This window comes from Microtus pennsylvanicus, chromosome 12 (genome assembly GCF_037038515.1).
Source record: "Microtus pennsylvanicus isolate mMicPen1 chromosome 12, mMicPen1.hap1, whole genome shotgun sequence".
In the NCBI taxonomy this organism is placed as follows: domain Eukaryota; kingdom Metazoa; phylum Chordata; class Mammalia; order Rodentia; family Cricetidae; genus Microtus; species Microtus pennsylvanicus.
Window position 1 is genome coordinate 47,013,554 of NC_134590.1, and position 26,355 is coordinate 47,039,908.

At 41.4% G+C, this 26,355-nt stretch overlaps 1 protein-coding gene across 4 annotated transcripts in view; it reads left to right on the forward strand.

The window, feature by feature from the left end:
• Nucleotides 1-26,355, forward strand: part of Ppargc1a (PPARG coactivator 1 alpha) — a 629,633-nt gene that overhangs the window by 520,187 nt on the left and 83,091 nt on the right. The window contains exons 1-2 of one of the 4 annotated variants that reach the window (XM_075943562.1): nt 12,112-12,302; nt 17,189-17,368. In XM_075943562.1, the coding sequence (XP_075799677.1) occupies nt 12,255-12,302; nt 17,189-17,368 (228 nt within the window). In that variant the 5' untranslated portion in view covers nt 12,112-12,254. Of the gene's footprint in view, nt 1-12,111; nt 12,303-13,065; nt 13,257-13,291; nt 13,312-17,188; nt 17,369-26,355 lie in introns of those variants that run through there. The other 3 variants (XM_075943561.1, XM_075943564.1, XM_075943563.1) reach the window with 3 other exon arrangements.

Consider the following 26,355-nt stretch of genomic DNA (forward strand, 5'->3'; position numbering starts at 1 on the left):
CTTCTTAAAGAGATGTGAGGGCTACTATATTGCATGACTCCAGGGGGTACCATTTATGTCACACTTCAGCTCTCCTGCTGACTGTATGTACAATCTCAGGAAATACGATGCCATTGTCATTACTCAAACATTGCATCAATGTAGAATTGTGACCCACAATTGCAGAAGGCTTGCCATTAGTGAAGTAGTTCATTATTTTAATAGTGCCATGAATCTGAATTTGAATATCTTTACCAACTTGCAAATTATATAGCTATTATACAAAATAGGTAGGAAAAATAGTCTGAGGGTATGAATTACGTTCTCAGGCCGCATCAGATCAATGTCTTATTAGGGAGCAGGCCCAGAGTTCTTAATTCCCAGCCTTCCTATGATGTACAATTTCAATTAAATTTATGTTTGAAATAATGCTGGGTAATGCTCAAGTCCTAAAAATAGAGTAAATACAATGGACTAAGACCCCTCTCTTCATCTAATCTTTTCTCTTGTGTATCATTTTTCCCTGAACCATTAAAAGTGTTATAATATATGATTGATATTAATTAGTCTTCTGTAAAGTACCACACTCCTTAACATGAACTCAACTAGAAATAAATATATTACCATGAATTAAGGTTTCATTAGTTGAGAAGAATTGGATGAAGGCACCTTTGTGAAATACTAAGTACAGGCATCAAGTTGAATTAATGCCAATGCTATTCAGAGATTAATTTGAGTACTGAATAAGAAATAATAAACTGTAGCATAACTCTGTTTACTGAATCATGTTGGCATCAAAAACTAAAGCTATATCATAGAGGTGACAACAGCCTTTTTTTTTCCTCTTGGAAGAGAGAGGTGGGTATATTTTATGAAGAGAATGATACTCTGTGAAAAGCTGTCTTCTGGAGAGCGACGTGCACTGTGTATATCCCGCGCTGTGTGTTCTTAGTGAGCTCTGGCCATCTTCTGCCCTCCATCAGAGTTTTATAATGTGTTCCATTCTAGTTTCTACAGTCCCAATTTCAGAATACTGGGCAAAGTTTTCCTATTTGCATCTCATTATTATGTATGTGCTTTGAAAAAGGCGTGGAAGGTGCTGAAAAGATTTATAAGCTTGCCCCAGGGATATTGTAGAGAGGATTCCTAATGATTTTGTGGATAGATAGATTATGTTGCATTTAATACAGTGGTGGGGATGCCTCTCACTCAACTGCGATGGGAGTGGCGCCCCCTGGAGTTGTTCAGTGCTGCTGTGGCCCTGCTCAGCTGTGCCTTTTAATTCCCCAATAATTCACTGATTTGACTTCTCATCTCTGATATAACCTGAAGACTAAATAAAGGGTTTGCGCGGTTGAAGAGGAATATCATACACATCACACATGTAATTTAAAAGTTTCTAGTAGCTGCCTTTCAAAAAGATAAATTTAATTTTAATAAGATCTTTTATTTAACAGAGTACATCCAAAATATTTTATCAACATGTAATCTATAAATTATTAATGACATATTTCACATTCCATTTCTCACACTGAGTTGGAAATCATAGGCACATTTTACGGACTATCTCAATTTTGAAAACTTAAAACCCACAACATGGCAAACAATACATAACACGCTAGTCCTGGTGTCACTTCATCAATTTCAGAAGTGATTGTGTGATTGATCAGAGATTCTCCACCACTGTGAATGCTGAGACAGTCTAGTTGGCAGGCTATTTAAGGCAAATGAGCCTTTCCATTGCATTGCTTTCCTGCCCTGTCTTTGCTTCCCTTCCTGCCTTCGTGTGCGTCTCAGGTGGCATCGTTTAAAGCCCACCACAATGTTTTTGATGCTCACACACTGGTAAACTCATGGTCTTGTCAGTTCTCATGCACCATATGGTTGTTTCTTACTAGAGAAGTTCTCAAAAGACTTTGGACTCAAATACTTTTGTGGCCTGCTTGCTGGTTTGAAACAAAATGGTCTCTTTGGAGGCAGTCAGGTCAGGTTTCCAAATCAAACATTTTAGTACTTTTATCTTTTGTTAAAAAATATTCAAGGACTGGTTTTGCTTTGTTTTGTTTTCCCTTTCTTTAGGTGGGCAGAGAACTCAACAGGCAGTGGGCATATCTATCAGTTGTGGTTACTGAGCCACTCAGAGAAAATCAGCTTAGGACAGGATGTGAACAATAGTTTGATTCAAATTATCTTCTGAAGCTCCCTCTCTGCCTCTCTTCTTCCCTCCCTTCCTTCCTTATTTTATTCTTTCTTTCTTTCTTTCTTTCTTTCTTTCTTTCTTTCTTTCTTTCATCTAGATGAGGAAACAAGACAAAATTCAAACTCAGCATTTGCTTGATATTGATTAATTTTTAAGTATCTGTATGTGAGTAGCAGGTATCATTATTGACTACTTTTATATGCTAGTCACAGGACTAATAGACATCTCATTTACCCTAGTGCAGACTGTATCAAATAGATATCTTCATTGTCATTTTTCCAGGTGATGCTGGTAGCTCACTTGAGAGCTCACAGATTCCACAGTATGCTCTCAGGGCCATTTTTCTGGAGAAGCAGATCACATTTTCAAACCTAGTCAAATGACACTCTTTGTTTCAAAAATAAATTTTGAACCAAAGATAAATGTACTAAAATATTTGATTTGGAAAAAAAATCTTCTTTTTGTTACTTAAGAAGTACATACATATAACACTTAATCCCATCCACAAACAAAAGAAAGTGAAGTGGTTTCTCCAAGTTCAATCAGACAAATCCTAGACACAGGCTCTTTAGTTCCAGTTTCTTGGTACCTGTCTCACTCCTATTTTCTCTGAGTAATGTAATGACCTAAGAAGGGAAGATGAAATTTGAATTTTTTTCAATTAACAAAAAGTAAACGTTTAAACATTGTGGTTCAGAAATATTTCTGGCTCTTCCTTCTCAGTGTGTTGGCTCCTTTTGCTGAACTATAATGTCATTCAAGAAAGTTAACCCTCATTAAAGGGTTGAGATAAATTCATTTCCCCTGATGGATCACACCCATTTAACTAGAACTGACAGCAAAAAGGAGACCCTGAATAGTTCCCCCACTGTGTCCTTGTTGCCAGCAAGTGCAGTCAATCCTGCCCTCCAGCTGCAGGGATTAGGGTCATCCATTTTGATGATTACTGAAATGGAATCATGGGTATTGTAGTTTTGTATGTAGGTGTGACTGCTTTTGCTTTGCAGTATGTTCATGGCGTTTGTGTACTTTTGGCAATGTAGAGTTTACTCATTTTCATTTTCAACTCTTTGAGCCTTGGTAATCATCCTATTCAAAGTAGAAGACTTGTGTTTATTTACCATTAATTATCCTTGAAAAAGTTTTGAGGGGATTTATTAGCCTTAAAAGTAAAATAACACGGTTGAGATATGGTTCTCAGGAGGCTTCAGTAACATGACACATCCCAGAAAACTCCTCTGCCCAAAGCTTTTACATATGCTGTGGCCCTAGGGGATAGGAGAGAAGAGACAAAGGACACGACACGCAGGCTGAAAATACCCACATCGGAGATCCGAGTTGGACTTTCTCCTTGGTGCTGTGGGAAAAGTTAGGTATGGCCTATTTTTAGGTGCTCCCCGTGGAAACAAACTGACCAATGTGCAGAACAGAAAGTTCCATCTTGGGAGTAGAGACCTTCGTTGTTAAAAGGAGGTGAAGAAGCCATCCATTCTGGTTAACTACTTCTATAAAGCACAGCCTAAAGTCTTTACAGAAAGACATAGGGTTCAGCTTGTTCCACGTGGGGAGTCAGCCCATTTTACAGTCTGCTCACAGACACCGAACTCAAGTTCCCTTAAGTCAGGTGTCTTACTCTCCTTTCTGCTGGTTGCAAGAAAATATAAAGTTAGAGACGTCAATCTAGGACGTGCTGTTGAGTGGAGCTAGCTGGTGCTGTACTGAGGCATTGCCCTGGCTGAGGTTTGTCATGCACCTGAGCTCTTCCCAGTCTCCTGTCAATATCCCTCCTTATCCAAATTTTGCTTGTGGCTATTCATTCAACCCGAAGGGAACCTCTAAGATGGGGGATGATGGTAGATACGGAAGGGTAAATAGCATACCAGTCACTAAAAAAAAAATTGAATGCACAAAGAAAAGTTGAACAAGAAAGCTCTAATTCCCAGGATCCTATCCCGCCTGCATTATAGCCCCAATTTAATAGATATTCTCATAATGTCATGCTAATATATAGGCATATGACCTTTTTTCTTCCTTTGCACTGTATGACAATCTTACCTGATCCCCCCCCCCAAAAAAATTATGTGGAATATTTCTTTTATTCAATACAAAAAGATTTTTTATTTAAGAAGCATGACTATGATATTAAGAGACAAGAGGGTTACTTAAATGCTACAAAGCCCTTTCCTTTTTTCAAAGTCTTAACCTTAGGATTCTTTTTCAGTCTTCTTTTGGCGACATTGCTTTATTATCTTTTCAAAACCAAATCACACGTTGGTACATTATATTCTATCTCTGTGCAGATGTAAGCAAACAGCCACCGCTATACCAGCTGTGTGGTTTGGAGACTGGCTGTTCAAACAGTGACTCTCTTGTACATGTGACTTATTGTCATGTGGTTTAGAGTGTGATAGGTATCAGTTCTCCTGAGTCCTTTTCCTAGAACAGGTAGTAATTAAACACTCATAACAAGAAAAGGAATGAAGCTGCGCTCTCTTCCACAAACTGGTGTGGAACTTGCTTATTACCTCTGACCCTAGAGTCGGTGACTTAAGATGTTTGGGTTCACTTTGTGCAAAGGTCTTCTTGGTCTGCTTACATCTGTCATGGTATTCACAACATGGCATTTTAGGTCTGGCAGGGAGTGATCTTAGACATAAATGAATTCATGTCTTTTAATTGATAAAGGGACCATCTGAGGCCTAACATAGGTGAATGAACTACCTACCCATAGTCTGATTGTGGCCTAGCGACACAGCCAAGGAGGGCTAACATTTTGTTTATCCTTTTCCTTCCACGTTGAGTGATCTTATTCATCAGATGGACTTGAATCTCCAGGAACCACCTGGACTTTTCCAGGTTTGGTTTTCATCTTGCTCTTCCTTTTCTTATATTCCTTATTGTCAAACTAATCACCAGCAACATGTAGGAAGAGGAATTTCCATGAAAGACCTAGGAAACTATGGGAACATTAGGTTTAATTCAAACGTGGTGAAGTTTGCATTCCTGTGGATTCTTCTCCAGGGAAAGAAAAGTGGATGGGTCCCCTGTGATATCTCAATAAAGGGGCAGCATCACGTGATTCTTTATGTAGGCAGCTCCACATCTGAGGATTGGTTGTTTTGCAAGTCACTAGTTTGAAATGGAAGCTGTGTTTTCCCCATCAAGGCAATTCCAGGCGTCATTAATAGAAACCCCTTCAGGAGTAGAGGTTGGTTAACTCTTCCTTAACTATACCCCAGCCCTACTCCCTAATCTATAAATTCTAACGTACCCCAACCCCATTCTTTATTCTATAGACTCCAACTGTAACCAAAATTCACTCCCTAGTCAACTACTCTAACTGGACTCCAACCCCACTCCCTGGTCAGTAGCTTCTAACTGTACAAGAATCCCACTCCCTAGTCAAGTCTCTAACTGTACCCCAACTCTACTCCCCAGTCAATAGACTCTAACTGGACCCTAACCCCATTCCACAGTCAATAGACTCTGCTCCTAACAAATATTCATACTCTATAAGTCGTATAATGCTTGAAGACACCTCTCTTTCTTTTCCTCTCTTGATTTATGCTCCTGACCTGTATGCCAAGAGGGAAGGAAAACCAGGACTAACAAACAGACGCCTTATGTAAGAGGTTGAAGTTTTAACCCTCTCAAGGATAGTTACAATTTTATAAAAGGAACTGCCTAATTTGATAAAATGTTCAGTAAGAAAACAAAACAAAATTTCTTCATCCCAAAACAAAAAGATGGGAGTGGTATCTGAGGTGAACTTGGTCTCCCTCTGGCCTCTGAAACTTGCTTTCGAAGGTTCCTAAGTGAGTAAGTGGGACTTCACTCAGTGTTGGGGCAGCCTGGGTGGAGAGGAGGCTGGCTTCTTCTTAAATAGATGAGGTGTCTTTGGAGGATGACTCTGAATGTCAGGAACTCTTTCTACTTCATCTGTCTCATGTTTGTTATGAAGCTGTAGCCTAAATTCTATATCTCTATTTTAAAAAAAAGATTAGTCCTATTCTGAATATATAAGTGATGCAGGTTTAAGAAAATTTGGGAACTATGGACACACACTAAAGAAAATTAAAACATGCTTACAGTGTCCTCGACACTGTGAACTATTCTCTACCATCCCTCTTTCTTTCTGCCAGCATGTTTACACATGTATGTAAATTTTTAGGTACAATTTTATGGTTATTATTATTTCAAATATAATAAAAATTTCAATAAATTTGAAATAATTTCTCATTATGCTACTAAATGTATTTTGTAGGATTGTCATGGTAGCATTAATGCCATGTGTATAAAAACTACTTTATAAATTTTTAATTGACTACCCAAGGTTGGGTATTTACATTGCATTCAAGTTTTCAACAGCATGATGTGATATCATTTATTTTCACACTGAAAATCTTTGTATGCGCTCCTCTATTATTTCTTTGGATAGCTGTAGAATTCAAATTTCTGGATTAAGGGAGCTATCCATTTAGCATATTCTTGATACATATTACCTATTTGCCTTCCTAAAAAAGTATTCATTTGTAACCCTATCATGTGTAAGTGATATCTATGTTTTTGGATATAGTTGTAAAAAGTGATGGTCCATTCTAGATCTGCCATTCTTTGCTAAGGAAATATCTTTAAAATTCCCAAGTTCGCATTGCTAATACCAAGTAAGATTTTATATAGTGCACAAAATTTAGCTTAGACTTTCAAGATAATTGCTAGTTAGGGTGATAATACATTTATTTGCCTCCAATCTTTAAAGATACACTTTTTAGCTTGCTAGAGTAAAACACAAATGTCAAGGTATAGAGAAAAAATGTGGTCAAAACCAAACACACACCAAATATTCCAAGGTTGTCTGATGTGACCTATAAAAGAAAAAGAAAAATAATACTCTCTTCTTCTTCTTCTTCTTCTTCTTCTTCTTCTTCTTCTTCTTCTTCTTCTTCTTCTTCTTCTTCTTCTTCTTCTTCTTCTCCTTCTCCTTCTCCTTCTCCTTCTCCTTCTCCTTCTCCTTCTCCTTCTCCTTCTCCTTCTCCTTCTCCCTTCCCCTTCCCCTTCCTCTTCTTCTTCTCCCCGCCCCTGGCTGTTTGTAAAGTACAGTTCTCTCTCACAAAGCCATGAATGGTGAAGCTGATAAGCTTAAGATTCAACTCCAGATCTAACTACCAGGAATGCAGTTTGATTATTTTTTCTTTCTACATTTAAACAATTTTTATGTCTAAATTTCCCTATTCCTCAATAAATATGGGTAGTAGGATAAAACATCATTTTTCCTGAATTAAATATCATACTTTGGGGTACCATAGCACTTTAAATTTTAATACATTTCCACATTTAAACATATGCAATGCGCCTTAGTTTTGATTCCAGAAAATACTACTTTCAAATAATCTTGTTAAGCATTTCTCATCTAAATAATCACTCTGAACACTATAGATGAATTAACCTGAAATAATTAAGATAAATGAAAGTAACTGTAGCTTCACAAACATGTCCAATTTAATATCAGACAATACCAGATTTTAGTCAATGCTCTATTATCTCTTATTTGTGCTCCTAGGAAGCACAATTCTTGCTTTATGCTTAGATTAGTCCTGACTACAGCTCAGATTACTTTTCATGTTATTTTTGGTTGTTTTATAAAAAACGCCAAAAGCACATTTTGAGGTCTAAGTATAAATTGAGGCTGGCTCCATTCCATGGGGCTCTGCGGAAGGTTTTACTGGGGATGAGAGCTGTGTTGTTCAACGTGTCAATCAAATCTTGTTTATGAAAAGAAGAAAAACACAAATGCTACCAGGCATTTAACACTGTCCACCCACTCTATTCTCGCACGCTTGTTTCCCTGAACGATCCTTGCTCCCTTGGACACCACCATCGCAGGTCCTATAAAATCAGATTGGGTCTGAGAGTGTTTGCAGAATAGAGACCTCTGTTACGTTCTAGCCTGCTTGCAATCCTGGCACCTTGTTACAGCCTGAGCTTCGAACTTGAGTCCTAAAGTCTGTGCTCAGAAAGTGATGTGTGTGTATGGGGGGGGGGGGAGGTTTGTCAGGATCAAGGGCCCTCTAGGAATTAAAAACAAACAATTGAATGCCTTTTAGCAATGATTAACTCTACAAATGTTAGTGATTTTGGGCAGGCCCCTGTTCATTCTGGAAGAATGCTCCAAGCAAGTTGAAGCCCTTAGGAATGTTGGTTTCCCTTCATACATAAGTCTTTCCGGGGTTGTTTCACAGGATCTTTGCAAGTTCTTTGATTTGGGGATAGATATAATTCTTCTGAGAATGACTATTTAAGATCTGTCTGCCTTTTGTGGTTTATTGACACATAGCTTCTTTGGAGGGAGCTTTCTGAGGACTATGTTGATTGGCATGTCCTATAGGGTGTGCTGATTGTGCTGTCTCACTCCTGTGAGCTTGGCTGCCCACGGTTTTCCCTCTCTACCTTTCTTCTTTAAAGAATCTGGCCTCCAGTTTACTTGTGTGTACATTGCTGCAAGCTTTAAGAGTAAGGGGACAGAGAAAATTATGCTGTTAGCCTTCGCTTTGGAGATTCCTTCTCTCTCACAGGAAAGCACTGACAATGAAATTCATGGTCCTGTTACTGTCTGTGGTGTTTGCATTTGAATATTTTGGTTTGTATGATTGTCTTTACGTTTTAGAAATAGCATGAAGAACACAAAAAGCCAATACTTGGGGGTAGAAGTGGGGAAGAAAACAAACACATCAAATATATTTTCTTTCTCCATTTTCCTTGATTCCCCCTGTTTCCCTCCTTACACACATTATCAACTTTAAGGCTAGGTTTTCCTGCCTCCAGCAATGGTTGGCTCATGGAAAACTAATGTTAACAGAACTAGTGAAGGAAGGGATTCCATGGGGCTAGGATCTACTCTGTGTAGATACACAACACTATGGGCGGCCACCAAGTATTAATAAATACCTCTGTCCATTGTTTTGCCTGAGCGTGGTTTGATTTGGTTATGACTTGTGATAGCCAGCATTAGGACCTTGTCCCTGAGCACAGCATGTTTTAAAGATAGAAAAGGATTTTGAGCAAGGTGAAACTGTTTTCATATAGAAACTGTTCTTCCTTCTTATTGCTTAGTTTCTCCCCAGATTGTAAACTCTTCTATGTTTGTGTGTTTGTGTTGTATGCTTTTTTTGACAGTCCTTGCAGTATGTGGCTTGTACACATAGTAAGGTTTCCATAGATGTTTGTTGATTAAAAGCAAACATTCAGAAATCTTAAAGGCAAAGTTGTGGAGGGAGCAAGAGGCAGGCTACAGAGAGAGCAACAGTAGTCAAGGCAGAGAGAGAATTAAATATAGAGACTGCCCGAGGAGCCAGGAAAACCCAAGGTTGGTGAGCAGCTAAAAATTTAAATTCTCTTAAAGAAAGAAAAAGAGTTGGACAAAAGAAGACATTTAATCTGAAGAGTTAATTAACCAAACGATAAGACTTCTAAAATATCCTTCTCAGTAGAGGTGTAATTCTGAAGCCTGAGAAACTAGTAGAAGACTAGAAACTTGTCCTACAAACTGTTTAAGTTGACTTATGTATCAGAAGAAACATAAGGGCAGGAGAGCAGCCTGTCTTTGTTTATCAGCTGTGGAACGTCTTTATCCTCACATAGCCCCATTGTGAAGGGAGAGGATAGAACAGCTGCTCTGAGCATACCTTCAGCTTCATAGACCTGCTGATCTGATCATTTTTTTTTCAAAGTAGAAATAGGTGGCCCAAACAAAAAAAAAAAACAATAAAACTGCTACAGTTCAGTGTGAGCAGGTTAAAATATCAAAACAGTAAACACAGAGTGATCTAGTGCAAAGAACGTCTCTAAGAGGTGTGAATGGGATTTTCCAAAAGTCTGGTGAGTGCCCAACAAATGAAAGAATAGAAACCAACGTGTCGATTCCCATCCGGATGTCAGGATGGCTTGATAATAATTAATAACCATTGACTCCTGGTAGCCAAGTGGCCAATATTATTTCACAGTTGACTGTGTGGAGGGTAGAGCAATGACCTTTGTCCTGAATTTTAATAGATTACTGAAGTTTTACATTAAGTAAAAATCTAATTGAGAAGAAAATTGGTGTTTCTTTGTGGGAGTGCAGAGTAAGGCTATGGAGCGCATGGAGAGAATGTTCCCCAATGTTGTCTTTCCTGGTTTTCTTTCTTTTTTTTTTTGAATTAGAAAATTTAATCTCTAATACTTCCCTGCTGTCTGGAAGTGGACAGATATAGCAGTGAATGTGTTCACCTAATTTAAGACGTCAAAGCTGTTGGCCATTGTGTTCTATTCACTGATGACAACATGTCTATTTCGTCACACTATTTAGAAATTCACCCTCAACTTGCTGTGGACATCAGAGCAGACAGACCCCTTACACAGGGTCTGAAGTAAGCAGCAGGCTGGTGGGCCTCTCTTGGTTTTTCTTTCTTTCTTTCTTTCTTTCTTTCTTTCTTTCTTTCTTTCTTTCTTTCTTTCTTTCACTTCACTGTTGGAGCAGCTGACTATAGAAACTGAGAGAAGTCACCACTATTTTTCATCTAAGGGGACAGACAATAAAGCACACACTAAATTAACCTCAGTGGAATAGGAATTTAAATGAATGGTGTTTTATAAATTATATTTAGATACAAGGGGAAGATTTTTTTTTTTTGCATTACTGTCAAGCAAAAGAAATGAGCTGCTTTTTTGAAAGTCTGCAAGGTTTGAGGTATTGTGAAAACCTATCTGTTTTCAAAGATACCCTGTGGATTTCTCGCTGTTGCTGGAAGGGTTAAGTCTGAAACCCCTTGTGTTATGGAGAGCTTTTCCTCTGTGTCCAGTGCTGGGAGATTGTTATGTATTCAGTATGCAATGTCTAATAGAAACAGTTGCACCTCCATTAGTCCACATTGTCTCAAGTACGGCCAAACAACACTAGTAAGCAAGGCTCCAGCCTTGAGTTTCTTTGCTGATAACATGTCAGTGTTTTCTCTTCATTCCCTGGACATTCTTGATTTCAAAAGCAAACTGCACAACCCAGGGCACTAGGGTTGGAATCCAATGTTTATTCAAAAAGGCACCCTGAGGCAGGGAGGAAGAAAATGCTACATGTAAGGGGGAAAAAGAAAAAAAAAATAAAGTAAGGCAGCCGAGGGGCTAAGCTGTCTTAGGCATGGCAACAGCAACTGTATTTACTAACATTTGTTTTCTGGGATCCCGTGAGAGCAATGGAAAGAATCAGGAGCTAACCTTAGAGGAAAGGGTTTTGTGGCTTGCTCTCCTTATACGGAGCAGTAAACTGCAGTAACAGTTTTGGAGCCTGCATTGTCTACTGCCAAGGAGACAGCTGATTTTGGGTGGAGGAGTTTGTTTAAACCTAAACAAATGGGGCTATTTTGTTGACCAAACAAGAAAAAAAAAAAGAAAAAGAAAAGAAAAAAAAAGAAGCTGATTCGCTGCTTTTAAACACTCCCCCAACAGGGAAAAAAAAATCTCATAAAAATGTATCATGTGAGACTCTTGCTTTAGTTCCAAGCTGAGTCTGGGTCCACTTGGAAAGCAGTCCTTAAAGAAAACACGTTTTAAGCAAGAGTGTTGCCACTCTGTCATGTAACAGGGGATCTTTGCTACTTGCTTATTTTGGATGTAAAATAAATAAATAAAAAAAAAAAAGATTGAAAGAGATTTTAGTTATATGACCAGGGCTCCGGTTTAGAGTTGGTGGCATTCAAAGCTGGCTTTAGTCACAGTGTGATGCTCGAAACCTCTCAAAGGCCAAGTGTTTCCTTCCTTTCTTCTATTTTTTTTTTTCTTTCCTCTAAGCGTTACTTCACTGAGGCAGAGGGCTGCCTTGGAGTGACGTCAGGAGTTTGAGCAGCAAGCTGCACAGGAGAAGGGAGGCTGGGTGAGTGACAGCCCAGCCTACTTTTTAATAGCTTTGTCATGTGACTGGGGACTGTAGTAAGACAGGTGCCTTCAGTTCACTCTCAGTAAGGGGCTGGTTGCCTGCATGAGTGTGTGCTGTGTGTTAGAGTGGATTGGAGTTGAAAAAGCTTGACTGGCGTCTCTCAGGAGCTGGATGGCTTGGGACATGTGCAGCCAAGACTCTGTATGGAGTGACATAGAGGTGAGCTGGGGCTGGGCATTGCAGGACCGGAGCTTCCCTCAGATGCAATGATTCCTGGAGGGGGATGGGCTAGGGTAAAGGAGGGGACTTAGAAAGCAGCCCGGCGGGAGCTTTTGCAGGGGGAATCTCGATCTTATCTTAACTCCAATAAGTTTGCTATTTTAAGGTGGCTCGGAGATGCCTTGAGCAAATCAAAGCGTAGCTGCTGTCATCAGTATCTGTAGCAGTTAGAAACTCTCTCCATGTGCCTTTGGCTCTGTTTCTACTCATATGCAATATTTATGCTCTAAGATATTGATATGAATCAGGAGCTGAAGTCTTTCCAGTGTTGAGTGGCCTGCTTGGGGAAATGCCATTTCTATTTATAAGAAAATGAAGATAAACATTGGAATGGATGTGTTCAAAGAGAGTCCGTTTTGACTCTCATCGGGAATTTTATTTTCCGCCCTCCTCTGTTTATTAAGCAGAGAACTTACAAGATCCCAAATAATCCTGCTGGGGCTGAGCTAGATGGCTTTTCCCACAGAACACAAAACGACGGTGCTGTTTCCTTTAAAACACTTGTGTGTGTCTGAAAGGGTTGGCTAGCGAGTTAAAAAAAAATCCCAGCCTTAAGAGAGTAAGGCTTTCTGTTTGCTCCACTGGCGAGAAACCGAATGGTTAAATTTCTCTGTACCACGGAGAGCTGCCTGAAGCTGGGAGAGAATGGAGTTTATGCAGACCGTGTGTGTGGAGCTACTCACGGCTTGTGTAAAAATAGACCGCAATACATCAATTCCACAGTCTCTGCTGGCTACAATTCATACAGGGGAGGAAAAAACACAAGCAGCTTCCTCGGAATCTCCGGAGTCTAGCTGGGGACAGAGGACCTCGGCGTGTTTGCATTCAGTACAATGGAATGTTCTCGGAAAGTTTGGGCAAGTTGGAAAACAAGTGAAACTTTTGTGGACTCTGGTGAGATGGACCCGAATTGAATTGCGCGGAGGATCGGAGCTGCTAACTAACAATGGTGCTTCCTCCCGGTAGCGGGGGCACGTAGGGTAAGGGGGAGGGTCAAGTGCCACACGTGATTTGATTAAATAAGATGTCCGTGTGGTGCAGCGATACACATCTAAAGTGAAAATGATTTGGCGAGGCCGCCTGCGAATGCATTTTTCCTATCTAGCCAGGCGTGTCCTGGGTTCTTAACTCTTTGCTGGGTTTGCAGATGTTGGCTCCGTTTGCCATCTCCTGGCTTTGGCAGATCGGATTTGCGGGTTATAATTATTCTTATCTTGTTGTGATTTCTTGGTAAGGCGGAATTGATATGGATAATTCATGTGTCCTGTGGCTATCGGGAGTCTGAGTTCTAAATGGCTTCAAAGTCCTAATTGCTGGAGTAGCCAGAGTATCCCGTGGGTGGTTGTCTGGCTGGCACCGTGGGTCTCCTCGATCCACTTTCATTTCTGCGGCTTGTGTGTTCCTGAAGCTGCTCAGAGACTGAGGAGCTGATCTAAAGGGAATGTAGGAGCTTTGCCTCCATGGTCAGAATTCCTGCAGTTGTTTGCGAATAAGCTCCTTAGTCATTTACAACAACCGCTTTAAGTTTGTTTGTTTGTTTTCCTTACTGAGGAGGGAATTCGGGCTCAGCGGCCAGCCTTAGATTGAGTCTTGGGTCAGCTGTGACTGGGCAGTCACATAGTAGACAGCCAGCTGCTAGAAACCTGTGCCGTGGCTCTGGGAATCACCCTTGCCTGTCGAAATATTACAAGCAGCAGGTAGCGTGGGCAGCTTTCATTTTTTGAATCATTAATGTTTGCTGTTATCTTAAAACCTATTATGCCCTTCTGCGCATAATGACAGGACAGTGCATTGGTTAATAAAAGCCCAAATCACCAGAGCTACCCAGAGTCCCTGGTGTTTCGCAGCTTAGTGGGGGTGATGTACAATAAGGTTACTAAGAAGGCTAGAGACCGTTCACATGACACACTTCCCTAAGACTGTCGTTTTTTACTGCCTCTCTCTCAATCCCTCCTCCCATTTCAACTCGTGTTTTTTATCAGAAGTTAAGATTTTTTTTATTAATATAATTAATGCCGCAGAGTCCACTCTCTCTCTTTAAAATTTACCACCAATGGCACCAAAACCTCTGAAAGGTTAATGGAGAATTATACTTAATTATAATGAATCATTATCATCCACGCAGTTAAGCTAATTTATTGTCTGCTCCTTAGCTAAGGGAAAAGTCTGTTGGGGTGAAATAACATACCATAATTAGCCTTTTGCGGTTAGTGACTGCTTCAGCCTCTTAAATCTTACTGTAAAACGAAGGCTACAGTTGTGAAATCGCTGCCACAGTGGCGGAGTGGCAGAGAATATGTGTCGGATCTCGCAAGGCACACCTGTTACAGATGTATAGGGGCGCCATCAATGGCTGCATGTCGGAGAAGGGCAGTTCCTGGTCTCAGCCTGCGAAGCGTGGCATTGTCCAAGTCCAGATATGAATTAGTAACAAGAGCAATGGCTTCGACGGATGTGTTTTAGATTAGTGGGACAAGGCCACATTCAGCAGCCTTGATTTGATCAGGATGTCAACATTGGCAAAGCACAAATACTCTTTTGAGCCATAATGTAAGAATAAGCATGAACAGCATGTGAGAGAAGTAGAGGGAAGGAGAAAAAGGGGGCGGGAACCCAAGAAAAGGGAATACTAAAACAGCAAACTGATTTTATCTGTTCGATAGTTGTCAGAAGCTATATCCACATATATTTATACACACATACACACATATATTCTTGGAAGTTAAAGGGTCTTTAGACTAGTTTTGCTTAGAGAGAGCAGTTAAAGAGAGATGGCAAGAAGCTGTCTCCCAGCAAGTCAGTGTGACAATTTACCATTCGCAAACGGGCTTTCTGTGTGCTCTGACATGGGAGTAGCAGCTGTAGGTGGATCAGGCTGTCTTCTGCCTCAGTTTTCATCTGGATGCTCTCTGGTTGGGGTGCTTCAGTATTTTAAATGGATCCTCCACCCATGACATCCTGTGTGGTTTTCTACACTGCTGACAAAGTTTTCCCCTTGTCTCTGCACTGATGGTGTTGAGGAAGAGTTAAGGAAAAGGGGTTGTGATCTGAGAATACATAGCGTGGGTAAGAATAGAGTCTTGGGCATGTTACAGCCATAACCAAACACTAATACTGTTCCAACACAAGATTTGCTCCTTTCAGACTGGCTTCTGCTTACAAACCTAGCCAGGTTTTCTGACCTGTAGATTTGGGCTGACTCAGATAGTAGAAAGAAAAGCCCAACAAGATGAGAATGAAGACTTTTTGTTTGTTTGTTTGTCTTTTTTTTTGTTGGCAGCAGTTTTTTTTTTCTTGGTGTGGCCATGTGCCTGCCTTTGGGGGTCTTCTTCAGAAACTGCAGTGATCTGCATCCTCTGTCTTCCCTCTCCTCCCCTGCTGATCCCCTTACCCCGAGTCTGCTCCCCAGCATCTGGCTTCAGATGGTGCTGCTGCACTTGACCTGTGTCATACAGCCTGCCAGCGATGACAGGGGTGTCCCCCAAATCAAATCTGAACAAAACTCATTTGATTCAAAACCTAAATGTCAGGGAAGTTCATCAGCCTTATGTCCCCCTGCTGCCTGGGTGGGAACCTCTGAATCACTCTGCGACCTTGGAAAATAAAGGCACGGGGCCTTCTTGATCTCTGCCCGTGAGGGCTTGGATTCAGGCAGATGGCTAGTGAGAAGATGAAGTTGTGGCGACTCTGCTGTCGTTAGATCCCCACAGTAAGCATTTTCGTCACTCTTTAGAGCACCCAGGCTTGGTTCAACAACTAATTAGCCAATAACATATAGGAGACCATCTAATTGGTAAGGGGTTCTGATTTTCTCAGAAGGCAATAGGTCAGGAGTATGACTTTCTAAACCCCGAAAAAGGTTACAAAAATAGCCTTCCTGAAAAGCATTTAAACTTTTCAATGTACTGTAATCTTTTTATGTCTCAATACAAATTCAATCATTTTAAATTCACCACAACTGTATTTTTGACATACTAAAATAAAACAGAAAGTATAATACCATGAAATACAAAATATAGTACTATGATACAGTACTTTCATTTTTCTCTTTTAGATAACAGGTGATCCCAATCCCCTGCCCCCCCCCACACACCTTGCAAAGTATTCCCATTGAAGGCTATAAAGGTCACATCAAAAAATCACATGCATTTTGTTCTTTAACTCAAGGAACTTGCATTTGACCTGTTAAGGATGGAGTCAGGGAACTCATAAAAAGTCAAGTGAGAGTAAATGATTTAAATAACAATTCAAGAGAGCCATAGATGAGTCAGAGGACTTGCATCATTAGTTGCTAAATGAATGGTATGGATTATAATACTTCAAGGGAGTGGGCACAGAGGAAGTTTTCCTAGTCTAATTCTTGAGTTCTGTTATCTCAGTGAACAGTTGTTCATAGGAATATTCATTACATTTGATGGTGATCCCAAGGTACAAAGCCACTTGAATACTTCTCTCAAACCAGTCCTCTGATAAGGACAGAATAAAATCATGTGCATAGCTAACTATAAGAAGATTTGAAACCCACTGACTTTAGCTATCCTGGAGGTAGGAATACATCCTGTTGGTTTCTAACTGGAAGACTCAAGGAAACCTTCATGCAAACATGGTAATTAGTTTGGGTCTGGGGTTAGAATTTGGATGGGGGAAATACTCCTGGTGAGCTAAGAGAGTAAAGAATGGAAGGTGTTTCCCTTGGCGATTAAAGACCAGAGGCCAGCTTGGCGCTGTGGCTGAATTAACTGGACTTAATTCCTATCACGTGCCTTTGCTGTGTAGCGAACGCCTGCTGTTAGTAACCATCACCTTCTCTTTGCTGCCTCCCACAGTGTGCTGCTCTGGTTGGTGAGGACCAGCCTCTTTGCCCAGATCTTCCCGAACTTGACCTCTCTGAACTCGATGTGAATGACTTGGACACAGACAGTTTTCTGGGTGGACTGAAGTGGTGCAGCGACCAATCAGAAATCATATCCAACCAGTACAACAATGAGCCCGCGAATATATTTGAGGTAAGCGTCTCCTCTGGAGAACTTAGCTTCTCATTGACCTTGGCCTGTGCCGAACTGATGTGGTGCCAGGCCTGGACATGGATGTGCTCTTACATGGTTGCCAGTAGGAAATTTATCATCACAGCTAGAGGGTTTCTATGTTATGGAAAGACAATGTTTGGAAAATAGTGCTTTGTAGAATTAAAGCACTAAGGACTGAGAACAGAGTGGGTTAGACTGTGTTGAAATGCAAGGGGTTGTGAAAGCTTTAGGGACAAGGCCGAGAAAGGTGTGAAGTTGTTGACTCCGTTCTGTTCCCACGGAAAGGGACCTCACAGCAAATATTGCATAACAGGAATGAGCACAAAAGAAGGCATTTCTTTTTCACGAAGGGGTTAATGTCTATCGCCGTTTGTTTTACCTTGCAGGTGAACAGTTTTGATTATTGCTATTATATTATTGCTTCATACCCCTAATTTTCTCGCATGATGGAAAATTTCTAAACTCAAAAAAAATCTACTATGTACTTATAAATTAGTCAAAATTCATTTACCTTTCAGTAGTGAGAATTACCTCCCAGACTCTAGACGCCTATTATGAGCCTACCCTATAATAAAGAATGTTAATCTACTCCTATTAAAGTGTTACTCAGAGAAACGAGGTTCACTCTCACAAGATCGGGACTCATTGACTTGAAAATAAATCGTTTCTTATAGTGATAAGCATTCAGGGAGTACTGTGACGAGTGAATTGGGTGCAAATTGCCAAATCAACTAATTTGCGACATCAAAATCAGCATCAGTATCACCACCGTCTAACTGTTTTGGAGTCCCTCTGTGCCAGGCTGCACCCAAGACTCCTGTTAGCCACTGGTCAGTATATTATTGGCTGTCTTTCCATTTATCCAATTAGAATCTCCATTCTTCAAGAGAGCACTTTTTTTTTTTTTGGTTTTTCGGGTTTCTCTGTGGTTTTGGAGCCTGTCCTGGAACTAGCTCTTGTAGACCAGGCTGGTCTCGAACTCACAGAGATCCGCCTGCCTCTGCCGCCCGAGTGCTGGGATTAAAGGCGTGCACCACCACCGCCCGGCTCATTTTATTTTTTTAATAATAATTCAGTTTTCTACCACCGAGTGCATAGGTGGCACTGAACAAATAAATGATTGTTGAATGTGTGTATGATGAAAATGGTAATGTCCATGAGCAACAATTAACAACAGTGATAGCTACTATTTTGGAACCTTCCTGCTTTCCGTATGCCATCACACACACACACACACACACACACAGCACACACAGACATCCTTCAAAACAACCTTTTCTTTTCATATATTATTCCATATATTTCCACATATATGTATATATTCTTATTTTACACATGCAGGCACTGAGTTTCAAAGAAAGTTAAGTCATTTCACCAAAATCACCCCGTTGACAAATAGGAACCTAACATTGAATTTCTAAATGTATCTGATTTCAAAGTCTATATCATTGACAGAAATAGGGAGACAGCGCTTCTTGGGTGACAGCCATCCTTTGCAATGATGTATCAAGCGGCTTCTTTGCTCAATATACTTAAAAATAGAACAGAATGTTTCCCTTTTGTGTTGGCCTGTGTGGAGGCACTGGGTGACTGGTGAAGCCGAGGTGCCTGTCAGTTCTATGGATAGCTACGACTCTCTTACATGCCTGGGATGTTACGTGGGTCTTAAGAGAAAGCTTCAGGTGGGGAACTTAGGGCCAGGGAGTGAGCAAGGAGGAGGAAACACTGAAACTGTGGTTGCTTATACTTTCCCAGGCTTCTCAGCTCGGTCTTGGAAAGTTCACATAAGGACGTGGCTGGTTAGAACTGGTGAACGGAGCGTCCCTCAGCCAGCACACCTGTCCGGCTGCAGGCCCATTCCATGGCGTGCAGCACTAAACTAACTGTTCTTTTAAAACACGTCCGTCTCTATAGACGTCTTGTCTCGTGACCAGCTATGGCTGTTCCACACTGGGTGAATGCCACACATTTTGTAGATGGTGGTTTGGGGATAACTGGAAGGTGGGGGTAGGCAATGTGGTAATCATTACCTCCCAGGGAGGCTGATTTCAGAACTTTCCCCATGACCTTCTGTCCCCATATTTTATGTTGTGGAATCTGCGCGGGGACTTCTCATTTCCAGCTTCAGGAGTTTTGGCTCGGCAGTCAGTCAGTTGTCTATATATAGATGCTTAATCTATGCTACAACACTCTTTTTGTTTCCCTATATAACTTCCTACACAGATAGATTTGTTCGCAATGCTCCAAAATACATGGTTCGTTTAATTTAATCTCTCATTAGGTCACTTTAAACCAGCGGTTCTAAGCTAAAGGCAATTTTGTACCTCCAGGGGACATCTGACAGTGTCTGGAAGTATGTTTGATTGCGAAGAGTAGGTAGCAAGGTGTTACCACTGGTATTTAGTAGGTGGAGACCAGGAATGACAGTAAATACCCTACAATGTATAGAACAGCCGATTGCAAAAGAGAGCTCTTTGGTGATTGGTGCTGAGCTTGAGAGGCCCTGGTTGTATCATTATTATTATTATTGTTGTTGTTGTTATTGTTACTTGAATCACTAAAAGTCCATTTTATGAAATATGTACACATGATTTGGTCTGATTTCTGAAATGAAATATAGTGCAGTGTTGGATATATGAAGAATGAGACTCTAGGGAAAATCACAGAGCTGTCTGGGCCTCAGGGTTCATGTGCTAGGTATTCTCTTAGGGACAGAGGATAAGAGCGGCTTTTTGACAGAGGCTTGTAGCAGTCCTCTGTGATGTCACAGGATCCCTTCTTCTTTGTCTTATGTGGCAACCCTGTCCCCATCAGCCGCAGAGTCACGAGTACTGTCACCACGTGTGCCGATGCCTTCCCTCTTTGTCCTCCAGGGTTTAACTCCCACACCTCCCTCCCATGACGGGATCAAAAGTGAACATTGGTGAAATTCTACAATTGAGTCGTTCCATATTCAGGGACAGAGTTCCCTTTGCCTGGACTGTACCCTCGTGGCCCTTTGCCAAAGGAGCTTTTCACAAGAGCTGTTTCCCAGGGCTACCAACCCCCGTGGACTTTCCTCCCCTTCTCCTGATCCTCGGAACCCTGCCTCATCACATTTGAGGAGGCCTTGGCCTTGAGCAAGCCAAACAGTCACGGCTCTGCCTGGGCCGATCTGTCCACTGTAAGCATTATTATGTACCTCTGCCCCACAGAATACACTAAGCTCTTCGGGAGTTAAACATCCCCCCCCCCCCACTCAAGTCGCACCCTGATGACTTGGCCAAAATAGCAGCGGAGTTCTCAATCGTAATCAAAGCAGAACGTGAGCTTTAGGCTGAGATGATGGTGCAGCAGAGTCCTGGCGGGAGGCTGAGCGCTGGGAGTGTGGAGTGTCCACTTCCTTTCAGTCTCTAGCAAACCATACGTGCATGTCTTTAGATTTTGCTCAACATCACTAACATAGAAGAAGGAATTCCAGTGCAAGCATGGCATTGAAAGGCTGGGGGATGGCTCAGGGGATAGGTGCTTGCTGCAGAAGCGTGAGAACCTGAATCTGGATCCTCAACACCGTGTCAGAAGGCAAGCATGGGAGTACCTGCCTGTGGCAGTGCTTGGGAGGCAGAGACAAGAAGCTCCCAGGAGCCTGCTAGCCCGTCAGGCTAGTCAGCTGGTCAGCTCTAGGTTTGGTGGGAGATCTTGTGCCAACACTAAAGTGGAAATTTGTTAGGGTAACACCTGATATCAACTTCTGGTCTCCATGTAAATGTGCATAGGCACCTGCACACACACACACACACACACACACACACACACACACACACACTGCACAAATACCTTATGCAAACATGCATATTTCTACACACTCGCAATTTATGAAAGAATAGATTCTACCTGTGACGACAGCTATGACAACATCTCATTGGTTGAGTCATTCACTGGCCACAAATTAACTCGTGTTTGCAACACCCCCTACTTGGATGTGTAACTGCTGGAGACCTGGTATAATCCAGAGGCCACTTTGGGAAACAGGGCATGGAGCCGATAAGGACAGCCTCCAGTGCCTGATCCATGTGTAAGGAAAACAGGATGCTGTCTCGGAACAGACTGGGAGCAAGATTTATGTTTTAGAATATTGCAACGTGGCTTCCTTCCCTGGTTGCCTTTGTGCATTGTGTGGTGGAGAATAAAGGCGTGCCTTTATAGCACAGTGTTGTATAAAGATGGTTGGTATGGGGTTCATTTAATTAGCGCCCGGGCCTTTCTGGGTCACTGTGAGCCACCTTGTCTGTGCTTCATTTTAATACCTGACTTAATGCCTCCATGATACGGGTGAATAGATGCCTTTCATTCATTCATCTGCTTCATCTGAATGCAGCTACCTAGGGTTCCTTAGAACACTGGTATGTGAGAATGCCGTGTCCGGAGGTCATTGCTTGCAGCCTATGCTAATGGAGAGCACCCAGTAGCTGCAGCCAGCACTCAGGCTTGGTACTGACTGCAACTTACAGTGAGGTTCGAGGTTCTGAACTAGTGTAGGTGAAGTGTGAGTGGTGGCTCCTTATTGTCTGTGTGGAAGGTGATCTCCTGTCTGCTGCCAAGGACGCGTGTGATGGAAGCTCTCACAATACTTATCATTCTGATAGGAGCATAGAGGACTTTAATAATTCTTCTTGTAGTTTTCTATTTATATTCTAACATTTTCAATAACACGTATATATTATGTATATATCAAAAACTTAAAATAAACCTATACTGGTAAATTCAGCAGACCCTTAGAATTACAAAAGGATCTGCTGGTTATCTTCACTGAAGGTCTCCCAGCTTAAAACTGAGGAGAAAGTCAATACCTATAGAACTAAAAAAGAATCTCTCTTTATTTTCTAAGGAAATTTAAATCTAGTTTGGGTGATCAAATGTGGAAATATATAACAATTAGTCAACAATACAAGGCTACAGGTATATGTGTGTGTGTGTGCAAATGTATGTATACTTTTATATATTAACAAATGAAAAATAATGCAGGATTATATAACCATGTATATGCATATGTGTATAATAAGATTATCTAGCACATATAGTCATACATATATATACATATATGTGTGTGTGTGTGTGTGTGTGTGTGTGTGTGTGTGTGCAACTAGCAAACATTGCCTGACCATGTATGTAAGGTAAAGAAGCCTGAGCTTAATTCTAGGACTTAAAAATCCCATCAATCCCTGAACTTGCTTCAAGCTCAGTACTTGAATACTTGCCCATCTCAACCCTGGAAAACTCTGCCCCTAAGAAACCCTGTAGAAGCTTGCCTGCCACTCAGTTCTTTGTTGCTTCTCACTGGAACAGAGGCAACCACCTCCTGTGTTTTTCCCAATAAATCTCTTGTATGAGGTTTGTTATGTGGTGTGATTTTTGTGGTGTTCCTTGAATTCCAACCTCTAGGCTACCTTTTCCCTCAGAGCTGTAATACTTACAATGTTTACTTGTGTGTGTGTGTGTTTGTGTGTGCGCTGTGTCTGTGTGTATTTCTAAGGAAGAAAACAGCAGAGTAGATTCATCAAGGCTAGTGCGAGAATGAGAGAAAAGTTTTTAGGGAGTAGGGTTTAGGGAGCAGGGAGGCTAAGAGTTTGGTTCATTCAAAATAGCATAGAGACTCATGGGAAGCTGTGGTGTAAGTTTAGATGCAGAATAGCTGCACTATTATGGGAGCCCATGTTGCATTGGGAAGTATTCACAAGTTTGCATGATAGCAACTAATGTCCCATTGTAGACCAGTGTGATGGAGGTAGTATCTAAGAGAATCATGCTGGTAGAGGCAACAAGGAAATAGGCAGAATCTAGAGAGCCTGTGTGCAATGCTAGGGCAAGGGAGGGACGGAGTTAGAGGGATAACATCCAGGAAAAGACTCAACCTTGCAGAAAAATTCCATTGGCCCTGACAATGTGAGTTATATATAGAAGGAGGCGACAAGTAATGTTGACTTGAACACATTCCAAAGGGAATCGGGTCTTCATGCGAACCTCTCCTGACCATGTGACTGCTCACTCTTGCAAACTCAAGTACTTCATTAGACTTGGAAATCATTTTATAAAGAGTGCTCCATCTCCCTGTTGTCTCAAGCAGACCATTTTTACCCTAACCAACAAATTTATATGATGTCTGATTTTACTCTCTTGTCTTTTGGGTGGACATTTTGAATCCTTTTATGGCAATGAGTTCCTGTCTCTGGCTGTGACAGTGACCAGGAAGACTATTCTATGAATGGTCAACCTCTTGGAATTTTAACAAAACAAAGTATGTAAGAAAAAAATTATACTCATTTAATCATCAAGAGAATAAATTCTCTTTGTTGTGTAGAGAGAGTGAATTCATTTACAATAATCACTTTTTAAAGATTTCTAGGATTCCCAATTTGCAATCAATAAATGTTTGCCATTTAAATTAAATTTATTACCCACAACCAGATTTTTTGCCACACTTTGTAATGACACTTTCAGAGAGCATAGACTTCAAGTAAGAAAATAATAGCCATTTAAGTGGGGAGATAATTGGCTGTAACACAAGAACATTGAGGAATGTTGAAGCTCACGGAGACTTATGGAGTATTTTAAAAATTTATGTTGTACTTATCTTTGCATTTGTAGTCTGCCACAAAATTTCAAATTCTGAGCATAAATCAGTTAGATGTTCGTTTTGGAGACTCACAAATCAGAAACCAACGATGGGATCCAGCCTGTGTGCTGTTGCTGTTGCATCTGCAACTGCGATTATCAGCTTATCATGCAGAGAGACCAACTGGGGTTGAGCCTGTGTATGCGTGTGTGTGTGTGTGCGTGTGTGTGTGTGTGTGTTCATTTATGCACCTTAGGTAAACGCTATTTTAGACTTCTTGGCTTGATAACATCTGGCTTATCTAGGGAACATCTGGTTTATCACCCTATTTTTTTCCCTGTCATTATGCTGACCACTGGAAAAATATGGCTTAGGAGTTCTGCCCCACAGGGCTGTGTCTTTTGGCATCCACCCTTGCTAATAAATAGCAAGCCACAGGATGCAGGTTGCATGGCCAGGGGTTTAGCACATACTTCCTTGGTTGTGGGTCTTGTTAATGAAGATGGTAGTTACCAGGGTTGAGGCTGGCTGCTCTTCATCATGAGAGCCACTCCAGTTCCTAGCCCTTTGTAGTTTGTAAAGTAGTAATCTATATGTTTAATTAAGCACACTGATTTTCTTATTGCTCACTCATTTTCTTTGGCAGGGCTTGAGATTGAATGTAGGGTCTCCTGCTTGCAAGGCAAGTACTCTGCCAACTTGAGCCCGGTCCTCATCCTTAACTTTAGATAGTAGTAGTTAGAATGTGTGTGTGTGTGTGTGAGAGAGAGAGAGAGAGAGAGAGAGAGAGAGAGAGAGAGAGAGAGAGAGAGAGAGGAGAGGAGAGGGAGAGAGAGAGAGAGAGAGAGAGAGAGAGAGAGAGAGAGAGAGAGAGAGAGAGATTTGGGAAGGAGGTTAAAAGACATTTCATGTCAGACACTCTGTGTGCTCTAGGAAGTAAGTGAGCCATTTGTTTGTCTTGGTGCTTTCTGGTTTCCCAGAATCTCAAGTGAGTTATTTAAAGATAAACATTCCTCTGCTTGGCTATGTATAGTGATTAGAAAGAAAGAAAAGAAAGAAGGAGGGAGGGAGGGAGGAGAGAGAGAGAGAGAGAGAGAGAGAGAGAGAGAGAGAGAGAGAGAGAGAGAGAGAGAGGAAGGTAAGTGGAGACCCAGATTAACAGGAAGAAAATCCTGAAGTTGAATCAGTTGACTCTCTGTGTTACTTCAAAGCTATCCATCCAGGTTAAAGCAAACACTCCTCTGGGTTCTGTATTGGGCAAACAGTCCTTATGTCCAGCACCTGGGTGCTGTGTGGTAACCTCATACATATGCTGTGTGTGTTTGTCCATGGACATCTAGCTATGTGTGCTGTCATAGAAGTTCAGCCCAGCAGATGGCTCACCTCGGTGTGAGAGGAACCCACAAAGCAGATACAATGATGAACATTATCACATTGTTAAGCCAAGAGCCAAATTGTTCCTGCACGGTTTCTTGTCCCAGACTTCACATTTTTAACAAGGTTAATTTGTCCCTATAATTATGCGCCTATTCTTTTAGCAATGAAAACTTTTATTGTGGGTTTAATAAAATGAATTGCCGGTGATATGAAACAATTCTGGAAGGCCCAGTTTTATCTTCTTCCTTAACCTCTCAAGCCTCCTTTTAAGATTGCGCCCTGTGAGATTCAGGTGGAAGGCAAAACCGGAGACCTCATTTTGCTGTCAAAGATGCTGATTTGTAAGTAGGCAGGGTGAGTTCAAGGGGCAGCCGAAAGACCAGACCGCCACAGTAAGATGCTGTGCGGGGCTTACGCTTGGCAAGGGCACAATATCTCAAAGCAAAAGCTACTTCTTATCCTTGAAACCAGTTGTCCCCAAATGACCATAGGTGATACTTCGACGCCTTCTTTTTCCCAAAATGTCAGAGTAGTCACACGGTTTCAGGTCCTAAAGATAACAGTGTGTGTACCTGCCCTTCTCCATTCCTACGGCAAATTACCCATTCAAGGTTCACAACCAGATGGATTAATGAATTACCAGATCTTGGGGAAAATATCTCGGCCTGGCTTTTACACACAGCTTTCTCTTTCCCTCTCCCTTGAGTCTTGTGACTGGGGTTATCGCTTCTACAACCAGAGCTCTGTAGAACTTTTCCCTTGGAAATACCTTCTGTAAGCATCTTCCCCACTTCCTATTCTCCCTCAACTTCTCTTCGCAGGCAGCTGTTTAAAGAGGCAACAGCGCAGCCAGGTTGGTCGGCAGGGATGAGAGAGATAACTCAGTCACCAAATCTTTGGTAACCAAGGGCTTTCCTGATGTCAAATACGCACCGTTTTCTCTCCTCTGCTCAGCCTTGGGAGTGAGTTCTGTAGGGTTCCTCGTTCAATGCGTATA